The following is a 26,201-nucleotide window of genomic DNA, read 5'->3' as shown; positions in this document are numbered from 1 at the left end:
GTAGTAAGGCATAAGATGTTAATTCCTATGGCAACAGCAAAACAGCTAAAACAATTTTGTCCCACACAAGTACCCTATGAATGGAGGCGGTGGGATGGAGGTCGTCAATTTAAAAGTTGTTTATACCCATTGTGCATCACACAAAGGGCTGTGACAAAGTGAGCCTAAAGTTACACTTTAAGTGAGCCTAAAGTTACACTTTCTTTTTTCACCAAAGCCAACCAGTCATATAAGAAGCTGCCCCATTGGCTGAAAGTTTGATGTAACATAAGTTCTCATCGGTCTTATCCTTCTGTTTTAATTGGCTGACACAGTATGCATAAATTAGTACAGGTTCCTGTTTATACTCCTGTGTTTTTATAAAAAGTAAAATGGCATTTTTAGCAAGAAATCCTAAACCAATTCTGTACTTACATTCATGGACAGAAAGCTGTTCAAAAGTACTGTGCATACATGAAGAACAGTTTCCCTCTTGAGGAGCTGATACTGTGCAGAATCTTCTATTTTCCATTTAATTTCTAATGCCGTTTGTGAAAGTCAACACATTTACCCATCCTCCAGGTGTGGATCTATGGGGGATTTGGGGGTCAAACAACACCCCCCCCCCCCCAACTCTGTAAAAAATGTGTTTTTTTCCATAGAAATTTATGAATTAAAATGCAACTGTATACAATTATAATGGACAAGACGTGTATGACTTAGGCTCTCCAAATTTTCTGTCAGAAATTGACCCTAGAATACAGACAATCGTCCTCGAACTGAAGAGTTCACCGTCTGTCTCTGTAGAGACACCCCTCTGCAGTGATTTTGCCATTGATGAACTGTTAGAAGCTAGGAAAGTGATATTCGAGTCTGCGAAGAAGAAGTACTGTGACGAAATCCAGCAAGATGGCGCAGAGACATCGAGTGACTCCACGACACAAAAGCTAAGTACCATTTCCAGTTGTAATTTCACCCCCAAATCCCATAGGTATCCCCATACAGCAGCCGAGGACATCAAGGAGTTATGCCTCTACATGTTTGGCCACCGTAATAGTTTCCCCAAGTCTTGCCTTAGCTCATTTTCCCAGCCCAAACCCCAAAAGCCGAACCAAGTCCCCATTACAGGTTCCACTACGACAGACGCCAGCAGGACCCCGGATCCCGTCCCATCAGAACCCATCACCCTAAACGTCATTTTCCAGGCTATTTCACAGGTTCAGGCTGATATTAAGTTGCTTGATCGTAAATTTTCCGACCAAATTTCAACACTTTCTGGCCAGATTTCTGTTTCTTCTTTTTCCTAAAGGGAAACAATAGATGGGCTGAAGAAGAAATGCGACGCTCTCCGCTCTACCTCTGATATGCTGATGAGCCCTTCTTCTCGTGGTGCCGATGTCCATTCAAAGCCCCCGCCCTGTCCTCTGATCCGGAACCATCCATGTGCCACCACGAGCCAAGCCAGTCCAACTGTGCCAACAGCCGGTCCAGCGGTGTTAACAGCCAACCGGTTTGCTGCACTAGCTACGGCAGATGTCGATCCCGTCACCATCGACGACAGCATCAACGATCCACGGACTGAGGCCGAGTTGCTGATCGACTCCTACTACGAGGCCTTGATGCCCAGTGTCCAACCTGGCAAGAAACAGGAATGTTCTCCACTCCCCAACCGGCCTGACCCCTCAACAACCAAGACCTCTTTCCACGAGCAGCTGGTCCAGTATCGCAAAAAGCACAAAGAACGGAACACTGCAAAGACCAAACCACCTACTCCCAACCCAGCCACCACAGCAGATGTCTTGGTCATCGGTGACTCCATGATCAAGCGACTACAACCTAGAAAACTGAGTACGAAAAAGAAAGTCATCTGCCATACCATGCGCGGTGCAAAGATCGAGGACATCGCTCTGAACGCCAAACACCTGTCAGGTAAGCACAATGTTTCTGACATAATTCTTCATGTTGGAACCAACAACACCTACAACAACACGTAAGAAGGTCGATGATTCAAATGATTTGCTGAAATCCATCGCACAGCGCAACAACTGGGACTTTATTGACAACAGAAACATAACTTCGAACCATCTTGTCTCAGACGGCATCCATCTCAACACCACAGGAGTACGCCTTTTGGCCAAAAACCTTCTACAGCACATAGCCGGACCATCAGAGAACACATATCGACGTGCACCATCGACTGAATACACGCCGCAGAGAACACCTTTTGGTGCATTGTCGTACTCTGATGCCCTCAAGAAACCGATCGGAGCTAGCCCGGATGTTTCGACGGTTTTCCGGCCATCCAACCAGTACTACCCTCAACGACAGCCGAAACGACGTCAGCCAATCCACTACCAACCACTACCCAAGCTGACTCAATCCGCGACACACAAAGCCCATCATCGACTCCAAGACCAAGAATGGAACCGATACCTGGAGAAAGTCGGAGAACTACTCAACCCACAGAGCATGTGATATTGATAATGGTACTTACTTAGACCCTGTAATTTCATGCTTTAATATGTTTCAAATGACGCAACTTATTCATGATCCTACCCGCGTCACTGAATTTACTGAAACAATCATTGATCTAATTTTTAGCTCTCATCCTGAACTTGTAAGTGAAAGTGGTGTCCTACCTGTCCTGATTAGTGATCATTATCTTGTTTACGGTCTTCATAATTGGAAAACTCCCAAAAAAGAAGGATGTTCAATTAACTTCAGATGTTTTAAAGATATCGATAATGACGCTTTTCAAGAGGACCTCCTTAATGCCCCATGGGAACATTGTCATGATGTAAATGAAGCATGGTCCATATGGCACTCTTTGTTTATGAGTATTATTAACCACCATGCACCAATGAAATCAAAGCGTATTCGTGGTGCATCGTTGCCATGGCTCGATGGGGAAATTCTAAAACTTATGCGACAGCGAGATCATGCAAACAAAGTGGCTAGATGTTCAGGCTCACAGAATGATTGGAACGCATACAAAAAGCTGCGAAACATGACCACTGATAAAATCCGCAGCAAGAAAAGCGAACACTTTCAATCAATCATCGAGGAAAATAAAGGCAACTCTTCCGTTCTATGGAAAAAACTAAAAGAGGTTCTCCCCAATAAACAGAAAAGTATTCCAAGGTCTATTTTTTCCCAGAATGGGGAATTCGTTGACGATCTCACCGACATTGCTGATACTTTTAACGAACATTTCTCAACGATCGGAACACGTATGGCCAGTAATGCCCCTCCATGTGAACTCGAAGTGGACAACAATATCCACTCTTTTGATACAGATTTACTTGATGAAAAGTGCTTACTGCCTGAGATAACTGAAGACTATGTTCAAAAGCAAATATCATCAATGTTGGTCGGAAAAGCAACAGGTTCAGATGGAATAAGTGTGAAAATGATTAAAATAGCGTCTCCGTACATAACTAAATCCTTAACGCACATCTTTAATCTCTCGATAAGATGCGAACAATACCCCAATGAGTGGAAACACGCCCTGGTTACGCCTATTCACAAGGGTGGAGACAAGTGTAACACAACTAACTATCGGCTATACTGCCGATTATCTCTAAGATTCTGGAAAGATGGATACACTCAGCAGTGTACTCTTACCTTGATGAAAGTGGTCTGATTCCTTGTTGTCAGTCAGGGTTTAGGCCCTCACACTCAACTGAAACTACCTTATATGATTTAACAAACAAGTATTTTGAGGCTATGGAGCGTGGGGAAATAACAGGCACTGTTTTTATAGATCTAAGTAAAGCATTTGACTCTGTTGATCATGCCACTCTCTTAGATAATCTTGAAAGGGTTAATATGTCAACCTCTGTTATCAACTGGTTTAAGTCATATCTCAGTGAACGTAGTCAATCTGTGAACATTGAGGGCAACATATCTAAAGCCCTACCACTTAACACCGGCGTACCGCAGGGATCAATTTTAGGTCCACTGTTATTTATTATTTATACAAGTGACCTACCGCTTTGTATCCATAGTGAGTGTAATTTGTTCATGTATGCCGACGACTCCACATTAACGTGTAGTTCTACCAGTGTTGATGAAGTAGAAAACAACTTGAATACAGCCCTAGCGAGAATTTACGACTGGTGTGTCAGAAACAAACTTACAATAAACACCAGCAAAACCAAATCCATGCTTATTGGAACTAAAATAAAAGTCTGCAGTACTGACCTTAATGTCAGTATTGCTGGTAGTCCAATTGTAAAGATGAACTCTTGTAAGTGTCTAGGTGTTATTATTGATGACACTTTAAGTTGGGGCCCACACGTTGAATACGTGAAGAAAACAGTTTCCTCTAAACTAGGTATTCTAAATAGAATCCGCGACTATGTTCCCCAAAGCAGTCTGCACTCTCTTTTTGTTAGCTTAGTTTTGCCATCTTTAGATTATTGTAGTACTGTATGGGGAGGAAGGTACACATCACACGACAATATTTTTAATAAATGTTTGAAAAGAGCCGCGCGGATAATCCTGAAGTGTGCATTCTTAACTCCTTCAGCCGATATGTTTGCTAGTCTTAATTGGATGTCATTTGCTGAAAGAGTAGAGTATAAAAAGGCTATTCTTGTTTACAAATGTATAAACAAAATTACTCCTTTGTATATGACAAATATGTTTACACCACTTATTCAGATTCGTGAAACGAGACAATCCACTGATATGGCACTGAGGATTCCTTTTGCAAAAACAAATGTTATGCCTCAAGCTTTGCTGTAACTGGTACAATCATCTGGAATAATTTACATGTGCAGTTGAGAACCATGACTTCACTAGCCTCATTCAAATCTGAACTACGTAAAATGTTCAGTCAGTAATAATATTTCTGCAAATAATTATTTGTGTATTTGCCGCTGTCTTCTCTGATTATACAAATCTAGATATGTGCTGATCTACGGAGTTAACAAACTTGGTTGCCATAATAAGAAGAAGATAATAAGGAGCCGGATGGGAATTTTCCTGTGTTTTCTCCCAAAAAAGGGTTTTCGCCCCTCCCGTAATCAGTTACAGCTATATTTTTCTTTTTTTTTCTTGATGTTACAAGATAGATCCAAATTTTTTGTGTTCACTGAATCAACCTTATAGTAAAGCATTCACACTGTACATGTAGTTATAATAGTTAAAAATATACTGTATTTATAATATTTGCTTAACACCTATGCATTATTCAAATAATGTTTATCTCACTGTATTGAATGTTATTGTATTTGTAATGTATTGTATAATTATACATGTTTGTAGTCATTATTTATTGTATGCAGGGCCCCAATGGAAACCAGTTTTAAACTGTTTGGGCATACCCTGGGTAAAGAAATGGAATAAACACCCCCTCCCCTTGCTCAGACACCCACATTTTTTTACTGGTAATAATGTCCACTGTACGAGCCCCCCCCCCCCCCCAGATCATCAGTAAATCGTACATGTACGGGTATGTATCGCAACTAATCCCTTATTATAAACTGTGTATACACAGCAGTTAATTCATTTGATGTGTGATATACAAGGGTTTATAATCTGTGACAATATTCTAAGCATTATTTCACACATGAGTAAATTAAAACACCAACTGAGAAATTTTGAGAATAAAGCATTTGATCATTTATTTTAAATGATAAAATGTCTTATAATATCCACCTTTAGGGACACAAGGCCGAATGGTGGTTGGATTTACAATGACATCTAAACATTAAAGGACCATATAAGATGTAAGACAAACTATTTTCGTAGGGTTTTATAAAATGAATTAACAAGAAAGTACTCATAGCCCTTGTAATGGAATTTGGGGTCAGCGCTTGTACGGCACATTTCAGGTACATTGGTAATGCATCATATCATGCACGAAAGAAAAGTTATGACCAACTATAGCCCATAGTGTCGTGTCAGGGTGCTTTTGTAGAGCCCTATCCTTACCATAGTAGTTGGTGGGTCGATTAATTATCATTTCAAGTTTGCACATTGAAAATTCACCAACACAAAACATAGTCACCTATTAAATCACTGACACCACAATAAAAGGTTAAGTTCATGAGATATTCACAATCCACAATTTAAAGGTATAGTCCATCATTTGTAATTTGTGCATTTTGTTCGTTTGAAGCAACAAACGTGCTCAAAATCTAAAGAAGGGTGCCGAACAACTAACCTGATGAAGTTTCAGCTAAGCTTCAGCTGTATATTTTGAGAAAAAAAAACAGCATTCTAGGATCTCGATTTCAAATCAAAAGTTGCTGAATCATGTTTTGAATTGGGCCTGAATTCAGCGTTTGAGACACGTTCTTAATGAGCCGATTGCAGCTACGCGATGTCGCGCAATGATCTGACAATTTATAGCAACTGCGTGCGCGTGTGCATCGTGCCTATGATTGCGCGCGCTTTGCTGAATAAAAAAAAAACGAAAATTCCAATGTTGGAAAGGCCTTCTTTGGTTTTTTTCTTCAAAATGACAGCATGCCAGAAAAAAATAATTTCACAGGGAGTTTAGTCACCTTACTATCTTTCAACTGAGTATGTTTTTCAACAATAATTACGTCAGTTACTGTTTGGATTGCTGTAAATGATGGATTGTAGCTTTAACCTAACAGTTAGTTCAGTTTGTTTATTTGCGGTGTGGCAAGATCTAAAGCACTGCCAAGCATTCAGTAAGGTCATTTCTGCTAAGCAGAAATATTATTTCTTAATAATTTTCTTTTTTTAGCTACGGAATGCATTACAAGAGGCTGAGAGGCGATTAGAAAGTGGCAGTGGATGGCGCCCGCCAGCAGTCTTACAGCAGTGGCTCCAGCTGACCTACGAGACAGAAAAGAAATTCTACTCTTTTAAGAAGACTGCAGCTGATAAACAGCTCCGTGAAGCCAAGGATGTGGTGAGTTCTTGTGAGAAAAATTACAAGTTTTTGGTTGTTGTCTGTTTCTTTCTTTGTGTATATTTTAGTATACTTTTTATGCAATTGGTCATTATACCCCCCACGTTTTGACAAGTTTTGGTGGGGGAATGAGCCATTCTTACATCTCTTCCCCCCCCCCCCCACACTTTTAAGCTTCTTGACAGCAGCTAAACAAATCATCATGTCTCTCCGTTACTCCATTAGTTACTAACAAACGTTGACATTGTCTATTGCCCATACATGTTTTTACCGATTTCAATCAAACTTTGTCAAAAGTATCTGTAGCCCAACCCCAACATGTCACATGGGGTTACTGGGGTAAAAAATGTGACATTTTTTGTTAACTCACTACTCATTCCTGAAATTACATGGCACAGTCACGTGACTCGTGCATGAATACGATTTCGCTGGCCCGCAGCTTCTGAGATTCCAATCGAGCTTGTTCTTAGTGAGAAAAAGAAAATGTGGATTTTGAGGTATATTTTCGAACTATCCATAGTACTTGGTAGAGTAATCCCATTGCAGCCCAAGTTGGGCTAAACTGTGATGTTGTGCAGAGGTGACGTAAACAGCCAGATGGATAAGGTGCCAAAAGTGAAAACAAAAAAAAGGGGGGAAAAATGATGTTCTTTTTACAGATGAAAGAGATTAAACAAAATGACAGGACAATATTGCCATTCAGAGGTTGCATGACTCTGATGGCAGGGATGGCTGGTGTTTGGAAGGCCTGTATGGATGGGGCTATGGGTAGAATGGCAGAGGGTGGAAGCCTGTTCCAAACTGACATAGTCCTTGGGAAAAAGGCGTAATTGTATGCATTGATAGTTGGTATGATTAGAGAGGTGTATTTGAGTGGATGATTGATACCTTGTTAAATATGTGTAGCATGCTAGCAGCACTGTGGGAATGTACTATTGACTAGGTTGTGGTGGATGTTATAGTACAGAGTGCGCTGTTCAGTTTGAAGTAGATCCCAGTTTAGTTGTTCTATGAGCAGTGAGATGTGAGTTGTTGTTCGGTAGTCAGAAAAGACAAATCTGGCAGTATTCTTTTGGATCTGCTCAAGGTGCTTTTTACCAGTAATTAATTGGAGTTCCAAACTTCACATGTTAGCTTGATTTGTGGACGAACTAATGTTGTATAGGCTCTTGCCTTAACCTGTTGTGAGCAAGGCGATAAAGTTTTTCAAAAGAGACCTGTTGTACGGCTTGCTTTATGTTTAATTTTGGAACAACGGTCTTTCCATCTCAAGTCGTGTGAAATTGTAATACCCAGGTAGTCATGTTTTTGGACACAGGTTAATTGCTCACCCATGAGAGTGTACCGGTACATCTTTGGGCTGTGTTTGCGGGTGATGGTAAGAACTGTGCATTTTTTTTATGTTAACCCCTTGTTTGACCACTATACAAGGGTATTCAGATCGTCCTGCAGAATCTGTTGATCATCTGCTGTCTTTATCTCCCTGTACACAATACTGTCATCTGCAAAGAGTTTGATATTTGATTGAATGTGTTCATTTATGTCATTAATATATAAGAGAAATAGCATGGGTCCTAAGTCTGATCCTTGAAGAGTGTGTTCCATTGACAGAAACGGCTTGTTTACAATGTGAAAGAAAACTATTTATCCAGCCTGGAGTGTTGTGTGTAACGCCATAGTATTGCAACTTCACTGCTAAAAGCTGATGGGAGATGTTTTTTAAGGCCTTGCTAAAATCAAGGAGTAGGCCTATGACATCAGTTTGACCTTTACAATGGAGTGTTTCAGACCAGTCATTTTTATTGAATTTACCAGTTGTGTAACCGTTGATAGGCGGTCCCTAAATCCATGCTGTTCGTCAATCAGAATATTATTTGAAATAAGATATTTTGCTGCATGACTCAGTATGATATGCTCCATCACTTTACAACAGGTACTTGTCAATGAGATAAGTCTATAGTTACATGCTTCAGCTTTTGGTCCGCTCTTGTGGATTGCTGTCACCATAGCCTGTGGCCACTCAGTTGGTACTGTATTTTTGTCACATGACTGTAATTAAGAATCTCAGAGCTGGAGCCAACTCATGAGCAACGTTCTTAAGAAGACGTGGAGACATTTCATCAGGACCAGCTGCCTTAGATGGGTTGAGCTTGGTGAGTTGTTTGGCCACACCCTCTATGCTGATGTGGAGGTATGAAATAGCTTGTATGGTGACTTCCCCTTGCTCTGTTGGTTTCCCAACCTTGTTGGTTTGTTAAAGACACTCTTAAAGTGTGAGTTTAATGCCTCAGCATTGTCTAAGTCTGAGCTCCACACTTTGTTGTCAGATTGCAGACCGGGGTTGGTTTTCAGTTCGCATGAGCTTAGCATAGGACCAAAAAGACATGTGGTTTTCAGGTAAGTTATTACCAATGACATTGTTGACATAGGAACTTCTCACAAGTTTGGTGACATAATTACAATATGAATGATATGTCATTTCCAATCTGTTTGATTGTTTGATTTGTGGGCTTTAGAGAATAATTTATCCCTGTTCCCTATTTTTGCATTTGACATCTATTGTTATCCATGGCAGATTTTGTTTACTTTTTTATTGTTTTGATGCGACGCAATTTCAGACAATGTGGTTTTGATGCACTCGCAGTTGGTGTCCACTGACTCATTAGTCGGGTCTAACATGAGAAACTCAGCCTCAAAGTCCTGCACTTTGGATCTCAGTACATGGGTATTGGCTTTGTTCATTCATGCTGATGTGGCAGGGCCAAATTTATCTTGTATATTTTTCATGTATGTAATGTATAGTGTATTGAATAGGAGTAGCTCCCCTTAGAAAAGAAGACCATTTCAGTTTCACTTAAGATTCCCCCCCCCCTTTGTTGGTAGTGTTTCCCCCTGTTTGTTTACTTAAGCCCACATGTTCCCCCTATAAAAGCTGCCACATGGTCAAGCCACACTTCAGTTCAACTAGCAGACCAACAGAGACAACTTCATAGTATACCGGTATCTTATGTTCCTCCTAACTGGAGTGGTGTGTCCTGTTTGAGCTCTGTCTGCTCGAGTCATTTGGTGAGTTTTCTTTTGTATATTGTCTACTTTTCATTTATCATGTATAATTATTATTAGAAATATAGTTCAGTTTTCTTTTGAAAGTTTGTTAGCTTTCAATTGACTCTGGTCAGTTTAGATCTTTGAGGAAGCTCCAGTTTGAAGTTTTTTTACAACTTTTTATAATTTCATTTTGTTTCCATTTATTATTTTACTTAAGACACTAGTGTTTTTTACTTCCTTTCATGATGATTGATTTGTTCCTACTGTAATAAGGAAGCTTTGGTCTTTTCAATGAAACCGGTCTCTTTTGAGTTCTTTTGAGAACAGTTTCTTAGTTCTGTTTATTTTCATTAACCTTGGTTTTACTTAAGGATAGATTTTTTGGCCTTGTTTTATTACTAAGAAAGGTTGAAAGTTCATTGGCATTCTAGATTTTTATGTTTTTCTTGTACATTTTCTTAGTATTAGATTTAGAGATTTTCTTAAATTCTTCACCATGTGCTTTAGCTTTTCATTGCAATTTCTTTGTTCTCATATAACTCACATGGCCTGTGTATAGGATGGTGACTTGTTTTATTACTTGCTAATCCTTCACTTTGGGGATTAGTGTCTCCCACTTCCTTTGTATCTTAGAACTTGTTTATTACATCATGAATATTCATTAGATCATTTCCTTATATGTTTTCTCTTTTTGTATTTTCTTGTTTACAGATTTTATTCCTGCTTGAGTGTTCTTTGAAAGATCCACTATTCACACTGTGTTGGTTTTTGGTTTTAGTCTTTGGTTTTTAGGTTTTATTCTTTGCTTTAGTTTCTGGTTTTTGGTTTAAGGTTCTTGTGAATAAATTCTTTTTGGTCCTTTTTTTGTTCGAAATCTAGAATTCGTCTCTGGTCTCTATTAATTCAATTTCCTTGTGACTTTTCCCTTCAAAGATCCTGAGTTTAGTTTAATTTTGTTAGTTAATCCCCATAGAGTCTTAGTTTGTGCGAGTTCCCCCAAGTGTGTCATTTTTCACGGTTACATTTTTTTACTATTTTTGGTGGAGAATCCGGGTAGGGAATACGTTTTTTTTTAGAAGTTAGCCAGGAATTGTTTTAATATGGACTAGTCATTTTTTTCAAAGTTTTTTTTCTGTCATTAGCGGTCTTTAACTAGCTAGTCAAACCAACACAGTGTTGTTTTGGTGGATCTGACGAATTCACGATGGCAGATGTCCTGACTCCGCTTCAGTTGTGTGGATTTGATCCACTGCCTGACGGTCACAATCAAGTCAGAGAAAATGAACCGACTGAAATCAACCCACAGTCAACTATTTTGGGACTGCTGCAACTTCAAGCCAGTATGCAGCAAGTCATCCTACAACAGTTCCAGGAAATCAACGCACTGAAGGCAACGATCTCTCAAGTGATTGGTGAACAGCAACGGCAGAGAGACTACGTTTACAGGCTGGAGTGTGCCCTGCACCACTCCAAAGTAGTTGCAGAAGCCTCACCGGTTCCAGAAATCCCCACCCCACCGTCAACTGCAGATGCCCCCAAACCCCAAGTCCCCACCGAAGAGCAAGAGCCCCAGAGTCCCGAAGCCCAAGAAGTCCCCCAAAGATGCACAGAAGCAGTCCCTGCCAATACCCCAACCAGTGGCCAGGCAAGCCATGATGGTGATGAAGGCTTGGCGGGAGGCCAAAGTCTACAAGAAGTCCAGCGCAGAGATCTGGCCATACGGCGAGTGGTTGATCTGAAGCTAGGAAATCCTCAGCGGATGAGTAGGCAGAAGATGGCATGTGAGCCCAAGATGGTGCAGAGGCTGCTACATGCATGGGACCGACTGGAAGTCAAGGGAGGCCTGCTCCTCTACAGGACGGGAGGTACGCAGACCAAGTGTTTGATGGTGGTTCCCCGCGGGATGAGGGAAGCATATTCTTTAGTCTTCATCACAGCATGGAAACACTGGGTTACGGACAAGTGTTGAAGCTCGTGCGTCGCCGCTACTTTTGGCCGAGTCTTCAAAACGAGACTATGAGCTACATGCAACAGCACCGAAGGAGAGCGCAGCATCAGGAGGTCCACACTATCCCACCACCTCATTAGTTTGACACCTCATCCCGTGACAGCAGTTAAATTATTCCAGACAAAAGGCAGTGACTGATAGATTTGTTGTGTATTGTATCGTGTATTTTTGCATTTGTTTGTTTATTTTTATCATGTCTTAATTGTATTAAGTTTTTTTCCGCCATTGCTGGCGACAGCAATATTTTAAGATGGCGTGAGTGTGGCAGGGCCAAATTTATCTTGTATATTTTTCATGTATGTAATGTATAGTGTATTGAATAGGAGTAGCTCCCCTTAGAAAAGAAGACCATTTCAGTTTCACTTAAGATTCCCCCCCCCCCTTTGTTGGTAGTGTTTCCCCCTGTTTGTTTACTTAAGCCCACATGTTCCCCCTATAAAAGCTGCCACATGGTCAAGCCACACTTCAGTTCAACTAGCAGACCAACAGAGACAACTTCATAGTATACCGGTATCTTATGTTCCTCCTAACTGGAGTGGTGTGTCCTGTTTGAGCTCTGTCTGCTCGAGTCATTTGGTGAGTTTTCTTTTGTATTTTGTCTACTTTTCATTTATCATGTATAATTATTATTAGAAATATAGTTCAGTTTTCTTTTGAAAGTTTGTTAGCTTTCAATTGACTCTGGTCAGTTTAGATCTTTGAGGAAGCTCCAGTTTGAAGTATTCTTTTACAACTTTTTATAATTTCATTTTGTTTCCATTTATTATTTTACTTAAGACACTAGTGTTTTTTACTTCTTTTCATGATGATTGATTTGTTCCTACTGTAATAAGGAAGCTTTAGTCTTTTCAATGGAACCGGTCTCTTTTGAGTTCTTTTGAGAAAAGTTTCTTAGTTCTGTTTATTTTCATTAACCTTGGTTTAGGATAGATTTTTTGGCCTTGTTTTATTACTAAGAAAGGTTGAAAGTTCATTTGCATTCTAGATTTTCATGTTTTTCTTGTACATTTTCTTAGTATTAGATTTAGAGATTTTCTTAAATTCTTCACCATGTGCTTTAGCTTTTCATTGCAATTTCTTTGTTCTCATTTAACTCACTTGGCCTGTGTATAGGATGGTGCCATTCTTTTTGGTGAATTCTTTTTGGTCCTTTTTTTGTTCGAAATCTAGAATTCGTCTCTGGTCTCTATTAATGCAATTTCCTTGCGACTTTTCCCTTCAAAGATCCTGAGTTTAGTTTAGTTTTGTTAGTTAATCCCCATAGAGTCTTAGTTTGTGCGAGTTCCCCCAAGTGTGTCATTTTTCCAGGTTACACTGACATTAACATTGTATGTGTACATTATAAGTAGTAAAACTAATGTGCAAGGAAAAACAAGTCATAAATTAAATTTGGATTAGCTTAGTTTAAGATGGATCTACAGAAGCGTCAGCATAGGGGGTCAGGAGAAGCCAAGGGCTTTTATTCCTTCCCTATCCCATTTCCTATATCACCCATATTATAGTTACATTATAACATAACTTTTAGTCAGGCAGCTTAGTGAATGGATGTCGACATTCCGGTCAAAAGCGCCAAATTTTCCATACATGCTCCTCAATGCCTTAGCTTTAAATTTTTGATAGGAACCAACTTATCCAATGACATTATGGCGGCCATCTTGGATGTTAAAGATGGCGGCCATTACAAACCTGTATCTACCAATATCTCATCTTCTAAGCCACTTAGGATTAAAGTTTTGGTGTCTAAACATACATTTTCAGGGTCAAGGAATGCAACTGTACAATTTGGGATAGTGTCAAATTGTTAGTTTGTCCAAATACAGTATTGTGGCCATCTTGTATCTGAAACATGGCCGCCATTTAAAACCTAAATCTCCGAATACGTGTATTGCATCTTTAAGCCACTAAGGATCTAAATCTTGGTGTCTACCCATATATTTTCAGGGTCATGGAATGCAACTCAACAATTTGGATTAGTACTACATGTATCTGGGATCGTGTCAAATGGTCAGTTTGTCCAGATACTTCATACGGCGGCCATATGGTTTGCCGTGAAAGGACCAATACTGGCCCGATTCAGGCTATGTACCCTTTTGCTATTATGGTTTGACTTGAAAGGGCCAGCACCAGTTCCATTCAGGTTGTGTACCGTCTTGCTATTATGGTTTCCCATAAAGGGACCAACACTGGCTGAAGGGCAGATGGGCCATGTAGTTATCATGGCTTCGACGCCCTTGACTTATGAGAAAGACCATGACAATGGGGTAGACCCGACCGACCATGGAAGACGCCGGAGTGAGGGGACGATCCCTACCAGAGAGTAACCCCTTTGCGGTGAGTTACCATGTCACTTACATTGCATGCACATTCAGTTTACATGTACATGTTTCTAATGGGGTACACGATGAGCCGATACATTTGTTGGTCTTTTCACTGCTAGTTGAGGTTCCTATGAAATTCTCGCCTATACCCTCCTCCTTTCAGTGCTAATCTATGCATATGTAGGAATTAGCATGTAAGAGAGGGCCCGAAGTGGACTACCCCAAATCTGAAGGGATTTGGTAGTCCACGAGGGGCCGATACTTTCGGTGTTTTTTCACTGCTATTTTGAGGTTCCTATGAAAATCTCGCCTTTACCCTCCTCCTTTCAGTGCTAATCTATGCATATGTAGGAATTAGCATGTAAGAGAGGGCCCGAAGTGGACTACCCCAAATCTGAAGGGATTTGGTAGTCCACGAGGGGCCGATACTTTCGGTGTTTTTTCACTGCTATTTTGAGGTTCCTATGAAAATCTCGCCTTTACCCTCCTCCTTTCAGTGCTAATCTATGCATATGTAGGAATTAGCATGTAAGAGAGGGCCCGAAGTGGACTACCCCAAATCTGAAGGGATTTGGTAGTCCACGAGGGGCCGATACTTTCGGTGTTTTTTCACTGCTATTTTGAGGTTCCTATGAAAATCTCGCCTATACCCTCCTCCTTTCAGTGCTAATCTATGCATATGTAGGAATTAGCATGTAAGAGAGGGCCCGAAGTGGACTACCCCAAATCTGAAGGGATTTGGTAGTCCACGAGGGGCCGATACTTACCTGCTAATTCTCCCTCCGTCCTACCCCACATTGGGCGTGGGATTTCTTGTAATTTCGCTTTCAGAAAAGAGGACAATATGCTGCTTGGCATCATGGGTATTGTGTATTGGCCCAGAGGATGCTGTGGTAGACATAAAATCTAGCGGTTAGGGCCTGCGGCCTATAATGAATAATGCACATGTAGGAATTAGCAGGTAAGTATCGACCCCTCGTGGACTACCAAATCACTTCAGATTTGGGGTATTCCCCACTAAACAGTGTGCTCGCCTCTTGAAGTACCTGTTTTTCCCACTTTCTCATGTTAACTATTGAGCCACATGTAACGGCTGTTTGATGGACCAATTTGTTTTAAGTGTTTACCGGTGTTTTGTATACGTTTACATGTATATGACAACTTGATACTGGAAGCACTTTTTTGACTTTTGTTTATGTCATGTGAGACTCAAAAGTTGGGATGGCAAAAGCGCACAATTGGGCGTTTGTTTTTTTAATTTGGGCGCTTTTTTTTCTTCTAAAAACACGCGCAATGGGTTCAAGAGGGTATGATCAGCAATATTTTGTGTTGGGCCAATGGTGTGTGACCTTCACTTTTAGAGATATGAGCTATTTAATGGGTTTTTGTAACGATTGTACTTGATAAGTTAACACAACAGCAGCATAGGCATGCACAAATGTTGAGACCACTTGATTCATCTTTAAAAATTAACTGTGAGAGATCTGATTTTGCTTTTTACGGACGGGCATCGACTTGCCTTTGACATTTCTCTAACTGTCATTCTAGACTGTCAGTGTTTTTAGCAAACTTTTGTTAAATTTCTTGCCATCAACACAAACACGATAGCCCAACACCGTGTGGTTGTTCCTACAACCTCTAGTCTTTCAATTGTGTCTGTTGTTAAAAATAACAAATTTGACATTCATTTTGATAATTACATTGCTTTTTGATAATGCTAGACACTCTGATGTTGGGAAGTTGCACCACCAAAGAGCCAGGTGTAATGCTGCTCATCATCCTCTTATTCATAGATTTCCTAGATTATGGGAGGTATTACCGACAGCTGTCGAAGAGTCTCTATTTACAATGTTTAAGGTCTTCTAAAAATTATTATATAAATAAATATAAAACATTGGGTGTAAGGCTTGCACACTTGTTTACATCAGTGTTCGATTTCCTTTTAAAAAAATTGCATAGCAAACACTGTTATGCAATATTTTATTTGTATAGCAATTCACATAATTTGTGCAGCAGTTTTTTTACACAATACAATTGTATTAAATCATTGAATATCCATTAAATTTAACATGAGTACATTTCCCTCCTGAATGTGGGGATGTAACCAAAAGTCTGAAAATGTTTGTAGGAAGAGCCAAGTCCAGCAAGTGCGTAGAGCTTGAAGCCATTTACGGCGTGGGTTTGGGTCACTAAAGGGCCTGGGAAAATTTTGGATTCTGGATGCTCCGTGGTGCCATCTGAGGCGGTTCCTGGCCACCTTCCTCTGCAATTTTTGAGCAGAACTTGTTTACAATTTAATTATAATAAGTTTTATTTCATTTGTTTCAATTACTCTTGCTCTTACAAAGTTTCTTCTGTACTCAAAGTTGAGAAACGTGTATTTTCATCTGCATTTTTTGTTTGAAAGGGATTGTAACGGTATTTATGACAGAATTTGTACATTGTTGCTAGGATGCTTTATGCTTAGTTCCCTCAATGTTTTGTCAAAAGCTAAGCTTTTTAGTTATCAAAATTCAAAATGCCAGAACAAATCCTTTTGGCATTTGATTAACCATACATTGCATTCAAATTTAAACTCACTGTAACTTAATCAAAATTAAACTAAAACAGAGGAGTAATTAGACATATTATTAAGTACACTGCCCCAATCTCACGAGTCGATGACTTCGAAAATTAAATCATGCTGTCCTGTCCTCTTAATGCAGGCGTCAATTTGAAGCGTGGACCCACCCTCCTCAGAGGTCGCAAAATATCGACGCCGTTTCGACGCCGAAGCCTCAGGTCAATAATTTGTTGTTATAGTGAAGCCGTAACGTTCCTTTTTAATAATTGGGTGAAGCGTCACCTATAAAGTTGATGAAAGGGTGAAGCGTTGACGAGCCTTATTTGTGTTTGGTGATGTGACATCGAATCCACGACATCGGTCGCGCCGAAAGTATGTCGAAGTCGTGGCGTTTCAAACAACTGTAATTGTGATGCAATCTTAAGATGGCCTGTTTTGAAATTCGCGCAAGCCAACTTGGAATTTGCGTGCGCGCAATTTTTGAACTGAAGTTTGCCCACACAAATACACACAATCTAACATCGCGCGCCGCACCACCTTGCAAACTGTATCCTGTGGTGGTTCCACTTGCGCAAACGTTGCCAAGTTTGCGCACGTTTGCTACCGATCTCATTTTGAGTGGATCGAACAAGCTGTGCGCCGCCGCGCCAACGTTGGCGAAAGTTAGCAACGAGGCGAACTAGACTGGTCCCCTGTCCTTATCAGCAAGGAAAGGCGATCGCGAACGTACGTGGTGGTTTTGAATCACCTACTGGAATTTGTCTGGAATGAACATTATGTTTCATTTACAAATAACAGTTATTTAACAGGAGTTGGTGTTTGATAGTTAGTTAACAAGAGTTAGAGTTTGTAAACAAGTGTCAAAGTTAAAACAACTTTCGAATAAACTTCATGCTTTTTAACAAAAATGTGTTTGTAGAAACATTGGATTTACAAAATAAATGTCACTGTATCTTTGGATTGAAACCTGGTTGACTTGGTACTTTTTTAGCAGTGTGGAATTACAAATTTAACCATTGCAGTCATGGTCTAGTTATAAGTAAACATTAATGAAGCTTGATTTTAATAGAGGTGAAGCTTGAACTATGCAGATGGCCAATATGGTGAAACAGTGGTGGCGTCAGACCTGGCAAAGACTGAAAAAGTGAAGCTTCACCTATGGAAATAATTCAAAGGGTGAAGCCTGGACTAACACATTTGCTGATAGAGTGAAGTGGTGGTGAAATCCTGACCTTATACATAATTGGCTCAGGTGAAGAAAGGTGATGACGTGAGGAGGGTGGGTTCAGGCTTCAAATTGACGCCTGCATAAGTTTCCCTCCTTTTCTTGCATGTAATTTGCATTTTTTTTTTTTTCGGAATTCCGGTGGTTTTTTTTTTGCCCTTACAATTTTTTCCAGTATTTTCTTGGTTTTAGTTCAGTCCAGTTTCAATTTTAAGTATAGGTAGTTCAGAGTTTAAGTTTGTAAATAAAACATCAGCAGATATAGATTGCCGGCAAGACAAATGTAAAATAATCATAAGATTCATATCGTACATAATTATGGTTGCACGGATCTCTTACAGAAACAAATCATCTGCGATTGCAATTTCCCACATGCCACAACACTATTTGAAGAAGGAAATTTTTTGTAAAAAATATTTGTAAAAAATATAACGTAAATAATTGTACATACATGTACATGATGACGTTGAGAAATAAACAGCGAGAATTGCTATCTATCCCTCCCCATCTGGCCTGGCGCGACGCCAGGCCCGGCCCCCGGGGCTCAGCCATCCCGCGCTTCTGGGCCCACGGCCCAGCGAACTACCATCAAATGTTCCCGTATATGCATTGTCAGAGCACGCCCAAAGAACAAACAGGTCTCGTTTAGGTTGAAAGATTAACTACCAAACTTATCAAATTGTCATTTTCAGCAACCACAAAAACATCAAAAATCCATTCGATTTCGACTTCCTTAGGAAAAATGTGACATTTCGCCATGATATTTTGGATCATCCATTGATACTGTTAATGGTGTTTTAACCCTTTTTTGAGTTTTACATGGTTTCGAATAGATTGTTTAAAAAAAAATATATTGTGATGATGAAGAACCTCGTTTCGAACAAGGAAATGTTTCGGACTTCTAAAATGGTGGAAATGCTGGTAAATTGTTCTTTAAAAAAAACATTGTACACCCCTAGACCGTAAATGGTGTGATCCACTTTCGTGACATTCTATCCCGTTGCTTGCGTGTGTTGTGCTAGCCTTTAGTCAAGTCCCACGCGCTTACCCGGACACGTGACGCACCCCGGATGCTGACACGTAAAAAGACTAGGACGAGCGGCGAAGCCGCGAGGGCCTTTACCATCTCGTGGAGAACGCTTATGTTTTTCTTTACATTTGTCTACCGATTTGGTAGACATGCATAATGCATTACCCATTGTGAATTGACCAATGAAAATGCAGAATTACTAACGTAAATCATGCAGCCGTCGTCTGGCCCCAGACAGCCATGGCGCGCGTGCTGTTGCTGGTAACCGCAAGCCACTGTTAGATGATTGGTTTATATTACTTGATTTATATTACGTGAATAAATGAATAAGTGATTAGTTCCACGAGATGGTAAAGGCCCTCGCGGCTTTGCCGCTCGTGCTAGTCTTTTTACGTTCCAGCATCCGAGTTGCGTTACGTGTCCGGATGGTTTGGGTATAGGGGCGTGGGACTTGACTAAAGGCTAGCGTTGTGCAGGGACTACACACTGTACATACACAGCAGCTCAACACGTGCGTCAAATGCTTGTTTTCACCACAGAATGTTTACGTTTACAGATGTTCTGATAGCAGAAAGTTGTCTGTTTTGGAGGATAAAGGATGGTGAGATTTTAAGGTGAAGCGTACGAGAGTTTGGGAGACCTTCAGTCACCCAACGGCCCGATTGACCAACTTAACACACTAAAAATTATGCATCGCACAATGTGCGATGTGTAAGTAAGATTTGAGGCTTTGCATGGTGGAGACACTAAATAATGAAAGGTTTGAGGAAACACCATGTGCGAATAATTTCTCAACTAAGAGAATGGTTCTGTGGACATTGTTTCGCAAAATGCGATGCGATGCGATGCGATACAAGGGAAATCGAACACTGGTTTACATGCATGAAAATTCAGGGGAAATTTCATCATAACTTCCAAAATGAAGCTAAGTGAACCTCTTGTTTGGAGACAAATAGTTTTAAAACAAAAACTTCATGTTTGGGCATAATAGGAGGGGTTCTCTCACAAGTGCTTAATTCTGCTTAAAAGTGTCCTTTCCTGAACGAGAGAATATATTTTCAATCATATTTAGGATTAAAGCTGTTGTGCATAAAATTGTTAGGATGGATGCATCTCCTTGATTAAACTTCAATCTTTTAACAACACAGTTTATAGCATGGAATATCACAAGTGATAATGATAACAAGCTGTAACACTTACGGGATTTGTTTTGCTGGATTTTTTGCTTGGCTGAGGGTCACTGCGATCAGGACAGATAGGTGTAGTCTGTCGGCGGCTGGTTTGGCCCTGAATTTAGCCAAAGGGTATATCAAAGCACATCCTCAATCTTCCAGCAAAAATCTTGTCCTCTCTCTATGCAATACGATTTTACACCTATCCTTTACTTCCATCTTCCTGTTGTATGTTTTCTTTTCCTAAACAGTCTTCCCTCTGTTTTCACTATAGTACTATCCTGAACAAAACCCATGGCCGGCTGTAACAATATGCTGTGAGGCAACACTAGGGGTTGTGCAATGGAATGCTGGCGAATGCACTTTACAAGATTGGCTAGCTTGCAGCCAGCCGGAACTTTACGCGAAGTTGATTGGCTAAGATTGGGAGGTTTCATTATCTTAGTAGGGGTGGCAAGTGAAATTTTACTCGATTGGAACCAACAATGATGTACACCTCAAAAATAATTGAAACTGATGTGACACTCCCTTTCATTGGATTGACTTCAAACTTGGTACAAACCAAGACCATAATGAAAAACTGTGTTGTCAAGATGACGTCATCAAAGGGCATGTGACATCATCACAAAGGTGCATTTTTTTAAGCCTAATATTGAGAGTACTTTCAGTCAGAATTGTGTATGAACGTTGTCCAGTGCGTACATGTTATACAGGTAATTTTACCTGCAGTCATGATCAAACAACAGGTAATTTTATGTCATAAATTTGAACAAAAAGTCCGAAGTTTTGACTGTAATTTAACTTAGGTTGAAAGATTAACTACCAAACTTATCAAATTGTCATTTTCAGCAACCACAAAAACATCAAAAATCCATTCGATTTCGACTTCCTTAGGAAAAATGTGACATTTCGCCATGATATTTCGGATCATCCATTGATACTGTTAATGGTGTTTTAACCCTTTTTTGAGTTTTACATCGTTTATCGAATAGATTGTTTAAAAAAAAATATATTGTGATGATGAAGAACCTCGTTTCGAACAAGGAAATGTTTCGGACTTCTAAAATGGTGGAAATGCTGGTAAATTGTTCTTTAAAAAAAACATTGTACACCCCTAGACCGTAAATGGTGTGATCCACTTTCGTGACATTCTATCCCGTTGCTTGCGTGTGTTGTGCTAGCCTTTAGTCAAGTCCCACGCGCTTACCCGGACACGTGACGCACCCCGGATGCTGACACGTAAAAAGACTAGGACGAGCGGCGAAGCCGCGAGGGCCTTTACCATCTCGTGGAGAACGCTTATGTTTTTCTTTACATTTGTCTACCGATTTGGTAGACATGCATAATGCATTACCCATTGTGAATTGACCAATGAAAATGCAGAATTACTAACGTAAATCATGCAGCCGTCGTCTGGCCCCAGACAGCCATGGCGCGCGTGCTGTTGCTGGTAACCGCAAGCCACTGTTAGATGATTGGTTTATATTACTTGATTTATAAGTTTTACTCGGCCTCCGAGAAATGTTTGCTCCTGAAAGGATCCGAGACCGCGGCTTCACGTCCGTGGAAAAATGTGGGTGTCTTCCGCCGGGTCGCCCTTTTTTGTCGATTTTTTTGTGACTTCGTTTAAGATCGCGATATTTGAAGCAATGCATCGATCTTTCGTTGACCCCAAACAGGCCCCCGAAATTATAACGCGACACTGAATTATACGTGGCGGGCAGCGAACTCACAACGCTCAGCCTTGGTGGTGGTGGAAGCATGGAGCTGTAAACACATTATGGAAGCAACAGCACTCTATCACGCGACGTCACAGGCTTGCGCTTCAAATAGCGAGCACCGTAGACCCAACCTCGTTTGCAGGGTGTTGAGCAGGCTGCAGTACGCGTTGCCATCGACAGTTTTGCATAGCCCGGAAATACTATGCAGTGTAGACTTTCGATTGGTCAGACCGCGCAAGGCATACTAATGTGTAGTCCTTCTGAGTATTCGTTGCACTCGGCGCAGAAGCGGCAAGCAAAGCACAGGAAACAATAGGGACACTTGGTGGCCACGCACCATGGAGAAAAAATATTTTGCCAAGGTCACCCCATACTACCATTTAGTGAACACGTAAACGAAACCCCTACGTTGACCTCGCTGACCTCGCACAGTCTAGACTCGCAGTAAAGCCAGCACAGGGGGCGGCCAGGCAGTCAACGTGAAAGCGCACACGACGGCAAATTCGTTCGCAAAACGCAGTCACGAAAAATCGACGAAACGGATCGCCGGTCCGTACGGGAAATTAGGACGACCCGAAGTGTCCGACCCGGCGGAAGACACCCTCCGCATTTTTCCACGGATGTGGAGCGATTTTGGCGCCGCGGGAGCCCGCGGTCTCGGATCCTTTCAGGAGCAAACATCGTCTCGGGGGCGAGTAAACTTCTCTCTTATATATATAGATGTGTTTCACAGTGACGCTTAAAAATGCACGCACACTGTAAATAGTACACGTATGTTTGTACTTGTAAGTGTACATGTGTCGAACAAGTGCTTTCAGGTGATTTCGAACAGTTTGAAAATCTGAAATCACATAGAAATAACATGTACACATACATTTTTTGACATGTTGGTCTACATTTGACGTGTGTGCGTTATGGGCTACATATATTTTATTTTAAGCTATGAAAAAAAAGTGCTTTGAGGGCTTGGTATTTTGCGGGACACCCTGTATTTCATATAATAATGATTCAATTAATACTTTTCAGTTTATAACAAAGTTCCTTAAGGGGGACCAACTTTTCAGCATATTTGTATTGTAAAAAAAAATAAGATAATTTTTTTTTTATTTTGGATTTGAACAGGTTGAAAAGATTCGTAAAAAGCGAGGAACATTCATGGGTTCATTCCGCATTGCCCATGGTAACATTTTAGACGATGTAGATGCACGAATAGTCAATGCAAGGTAAATTTTTCTTGGAGTTTTATACATATCAGGATCATGACAATTTTTAATCTATGTTGTCGTAGCTGGACTTTATGTTTCATATGAATTTTATCTCACCATCATATATCAACAACAATTCCACTATTTGGGTCAAAGGATTTGGATGGATCACAACTAAAGAGTCCGGGCACTATTACGTGGCATAGAGTACCAAATTTGAAGAACATGCCATTGATTTACTTCAGATTTTAAGTTTTGCATCAATACTAGAATTCGGATTTTCATTGTAAATCATGAATTTACTAGGAAATATGCTAATTCAATCAATAGGTTGGTCACCATCCAAGATTTTGTAAAAAAGAAAAGAAATCAAGACATGTTTCAACTCTGTGAAGTTTCTTGGATATGATCCAAGGGAATATCTACCCATATAGATGATGGTCTTAAAACAGTATCATTTTATGTAAATGTGGGTCTCTCAACATGCTTTTGCTGATGGTTTACACTTTTCCCATTATTTCGCGCACGCCCCCCATTATACCAGATCTCAATTTTTTTATTTATTGCAAACTCAAATAAGTGGATGACACTTACTAATCCATTTGGAGTTGCCATCAGAGTTGATGCTTACACCTAACATCATTCTTGTCATGTATGCATGCTACACAACATGCAAACATTGCAAAAGTCAATAAGTGGGCATGTACTTTCAGTTTGAAAAAAAAGGTTAGGCCGAGTGTTTGCCATTGAAGTCACTACATGATTTTGACAAGCAACTGCAATGCACCATTTGATTTAAGTCCCATCACTTTATGTAAGTCCCATCACTTTATGTGAGTACATAAAACAGAAGTTCGGGCACTGAGCCCACACATGGACCAAAATTAAGATTCAGAAATTTCAAGCTCAGTCAAAAGTTGAATGAAAAAAAGAAAGTTTGATAACAAAAAACTAGGGCTACATTGTGGGTAAAACAATTTGAAGTAAATGTGTAGCTAAATCTTGTCAGTTGCAAAAAAAACAACCAGGTTTATCATTGAATGCAGGTCTGCTCTGGCAGAGGTCACTACGGAGCTGAAGGAACGGTTACATCGCTGGGCAATGTTGGAAGGGCTGTGCGATTTCAATATCATCAATAATCCAGGCATCCACCATTTAATTACAACGCTTGGTGTTACTATGCCTGAATCCTCCACAAGTGAGTTCAAACATTGACATTAGTGACTTATAGGTCTCGTTCAAATGGCGTCATTTCCTACAGACCAGCCACGTGCTTCGGCATTTGGAGCGTCAACTTACATAACGCACATCGGCTGCGTCATATTTCAAACACATTTCGAGCAACAAGCGCGTGTTAAGAACATTTTCAACAGTGCGCAATGCTTGCTTGATTGCGTAAAACATGCAGTTGCAGTTCTCCTACAGAGATGGCCGTCATTGAGCGAACCCTATTGACCCATTCTTACTTGGTGCATTAAACACAGATTTTCTCCCTAATCCATCACTTTGCAGGAACCCAATCACACATTTTATTCTTTGTACTTGAACTTCAAGGGGCATCCAGTCCCGTAGAGTAGTTGTTACTGGGCTCTACATGTACCTTCCTAAATCCTGCCAATGCCTTCCAAATTTACTTATTATATTCCACGATATGGCTGGTAAGTCATGTGGCCATGTTTTACAAGATGTTGGAATTCAACCTATTGGAATGTAAGCAGTCTGGAGTTACTTGTTATTTATCAAGAAAGTAACAAGCAACCATGAAAATGTAATGCCTTCTACAGAGACCAGAAAGAACCTGCAAATACTCATGCACATCAAAATCCGCCATGTACAGTGTAATGAAATGAAACTTCGTATAGATTGCACTGTGCAGAAAATGGGGATCTCAGAGTTACATTAGTTGTATTAAACAGCAAACAAAATAATAATGATGACATCATAATTCATTTATCACCCAGTCCAAAGAAGTGAACCTTTTGGAGGGCTGCTGCAAACATTTCCAGGTTTTTTAAAATACATTTTCAAGGTTATTAACACCCGACTGCTTTTTATACTCGCCCCACTGCCACAGAGTCAGTGAGGAGCGCCCTTGCATTTGGAGGTATGGGATTCGATTCTTCAGTCTTATTTTGCACCTTGTCATAGCCCCATCCACATTTGTGGAGCCATTTGTTTTCCATCTTCTCATCACCCTTTTGGCCATACTTTCTAACATACTGTATTCATTTCCTTCTCTGTTCATTCCTTTCTATGACAATTTTTGTTTTGTTTAAAAGGGTTTTATTTTTACCTTTTTTATATGCATTTTTAATAATCAGTAATTTAGGGGTTTTCTTGTTTCAAAGTGAGTTAATGCATAAAGGTACATGTGAAATCTTTGCTTTTTGTGATTTTGTTGTTTGAAACAATATAATTGTTCAAAATCTTCTAAAGTAGGGTGCAAACATGTAACAACATGTTGAAAATTTAGCCAAGTGACTACTCCATTGTTAAAAAAAAAAACGGGAACAAGTATCACGTAACTTGTTCGGTCACAAACTCGCATGTAAAAAGTGTGCCCGCGGGCAACGTTTTGAAACCACCTTCAAGGTATTTGATACCAGTCCTATGTTCACTGTGAGCAAGGTTTCTGAAGTAACATTGGTATGTATTTTTCTGGGTTAGTAGCTTAAATTTTTGCTGCAAGTCATAAATAGATGCAATAAAGCTGCATTGGATAAAAAAACAGTCTTTAGAATCTACCACAAATTTATCCATATTTTTTTCAAACATGTTAAATCCATTTTTGGTAATCTTGTTGTCTGAATGATTTAGTCAGATTTTCTTATGACATTTTTGATAAGGCGGCATCAATTTCAAAACAAAAATATGATTTCTACGACGCTCTTCTTACCCGTAGAGTATTACTACAGGGTGAGTCAATGAAAGCGGAACCCAAACCCCATAAAATATATTTCTTATTTAAAAAAATATGTAGCACCAAAAATAATAATGACTGGAAAGCCAATTTCATAAGCTACTTTTAGATGAAAAATTA

The 26,201-nt window shown here is 40.1% G+C and overlaps 2 protein-coding genes across 2 annotated transcripts in view; both read left to right on the top strand.

The window, feature by feature from the left end:
• LOC119727347 (stromal interaction molecule 1-like) overlaps nt 1-26,201 on the top strand; it is a 174,421-nt gene that overhangs the window by 103,178 nt on the left and 45,042 nt on the right. The window contains exons 9-12 of the mRNA XM_038199200.1: nt 6,704-6,871; nt 23,079-23,179; nt 24,208-24,359; nt 25,236-25,265. Coding sequence (XP_038055128.1) covers nt 6,704-6,871; nt 23,079-23,179; nt 24,208-24,359; nt 25,236-25,265 — 451 coding nt within the window. The remainder of the gene's footprint in view (nt 1-6,703; nt 6,872-23,078; nt 23,180-24,207; nt 24,360-25,235; nt 25,266-26,201) is intronic.
• On the top strand, nt 9,494-12,784 carry LOC119728191. The gene is made up of 2 exons (XM_038200320.1): nt 9,494-9,937; nt 10,631-12,784. The coding sequence occupies exon 2, from the start codon at nt 11,124-11,126 to the stop codon at nt 11,886-11,888; it is 765 nt and encodes a 254-aa protein (XP_038056248.1). The 5' UTR covers nt 9,494-9,937; nt 10,631-11,123; the 3' UTR covers nt 11,889-12,784.

This window comes from Patiria miniata, unplaced genomic scaffold, assembly GCF_015706575.1.
Source record: "Patiria miniata isolate m_02_andy unplaced genomic scaffold, ASM1570657v1 HiC_scaffold_20, whole genome shotgun sequence".
NCBI lineage: Eukaryota > Metazoa > Echinodermata > Asteroidea > Valvatida > Asterinidae > Patiria > Patiria miniata.
This window is presented reverse-complemented; position numbering and strand designations above follow the sequence as displayed.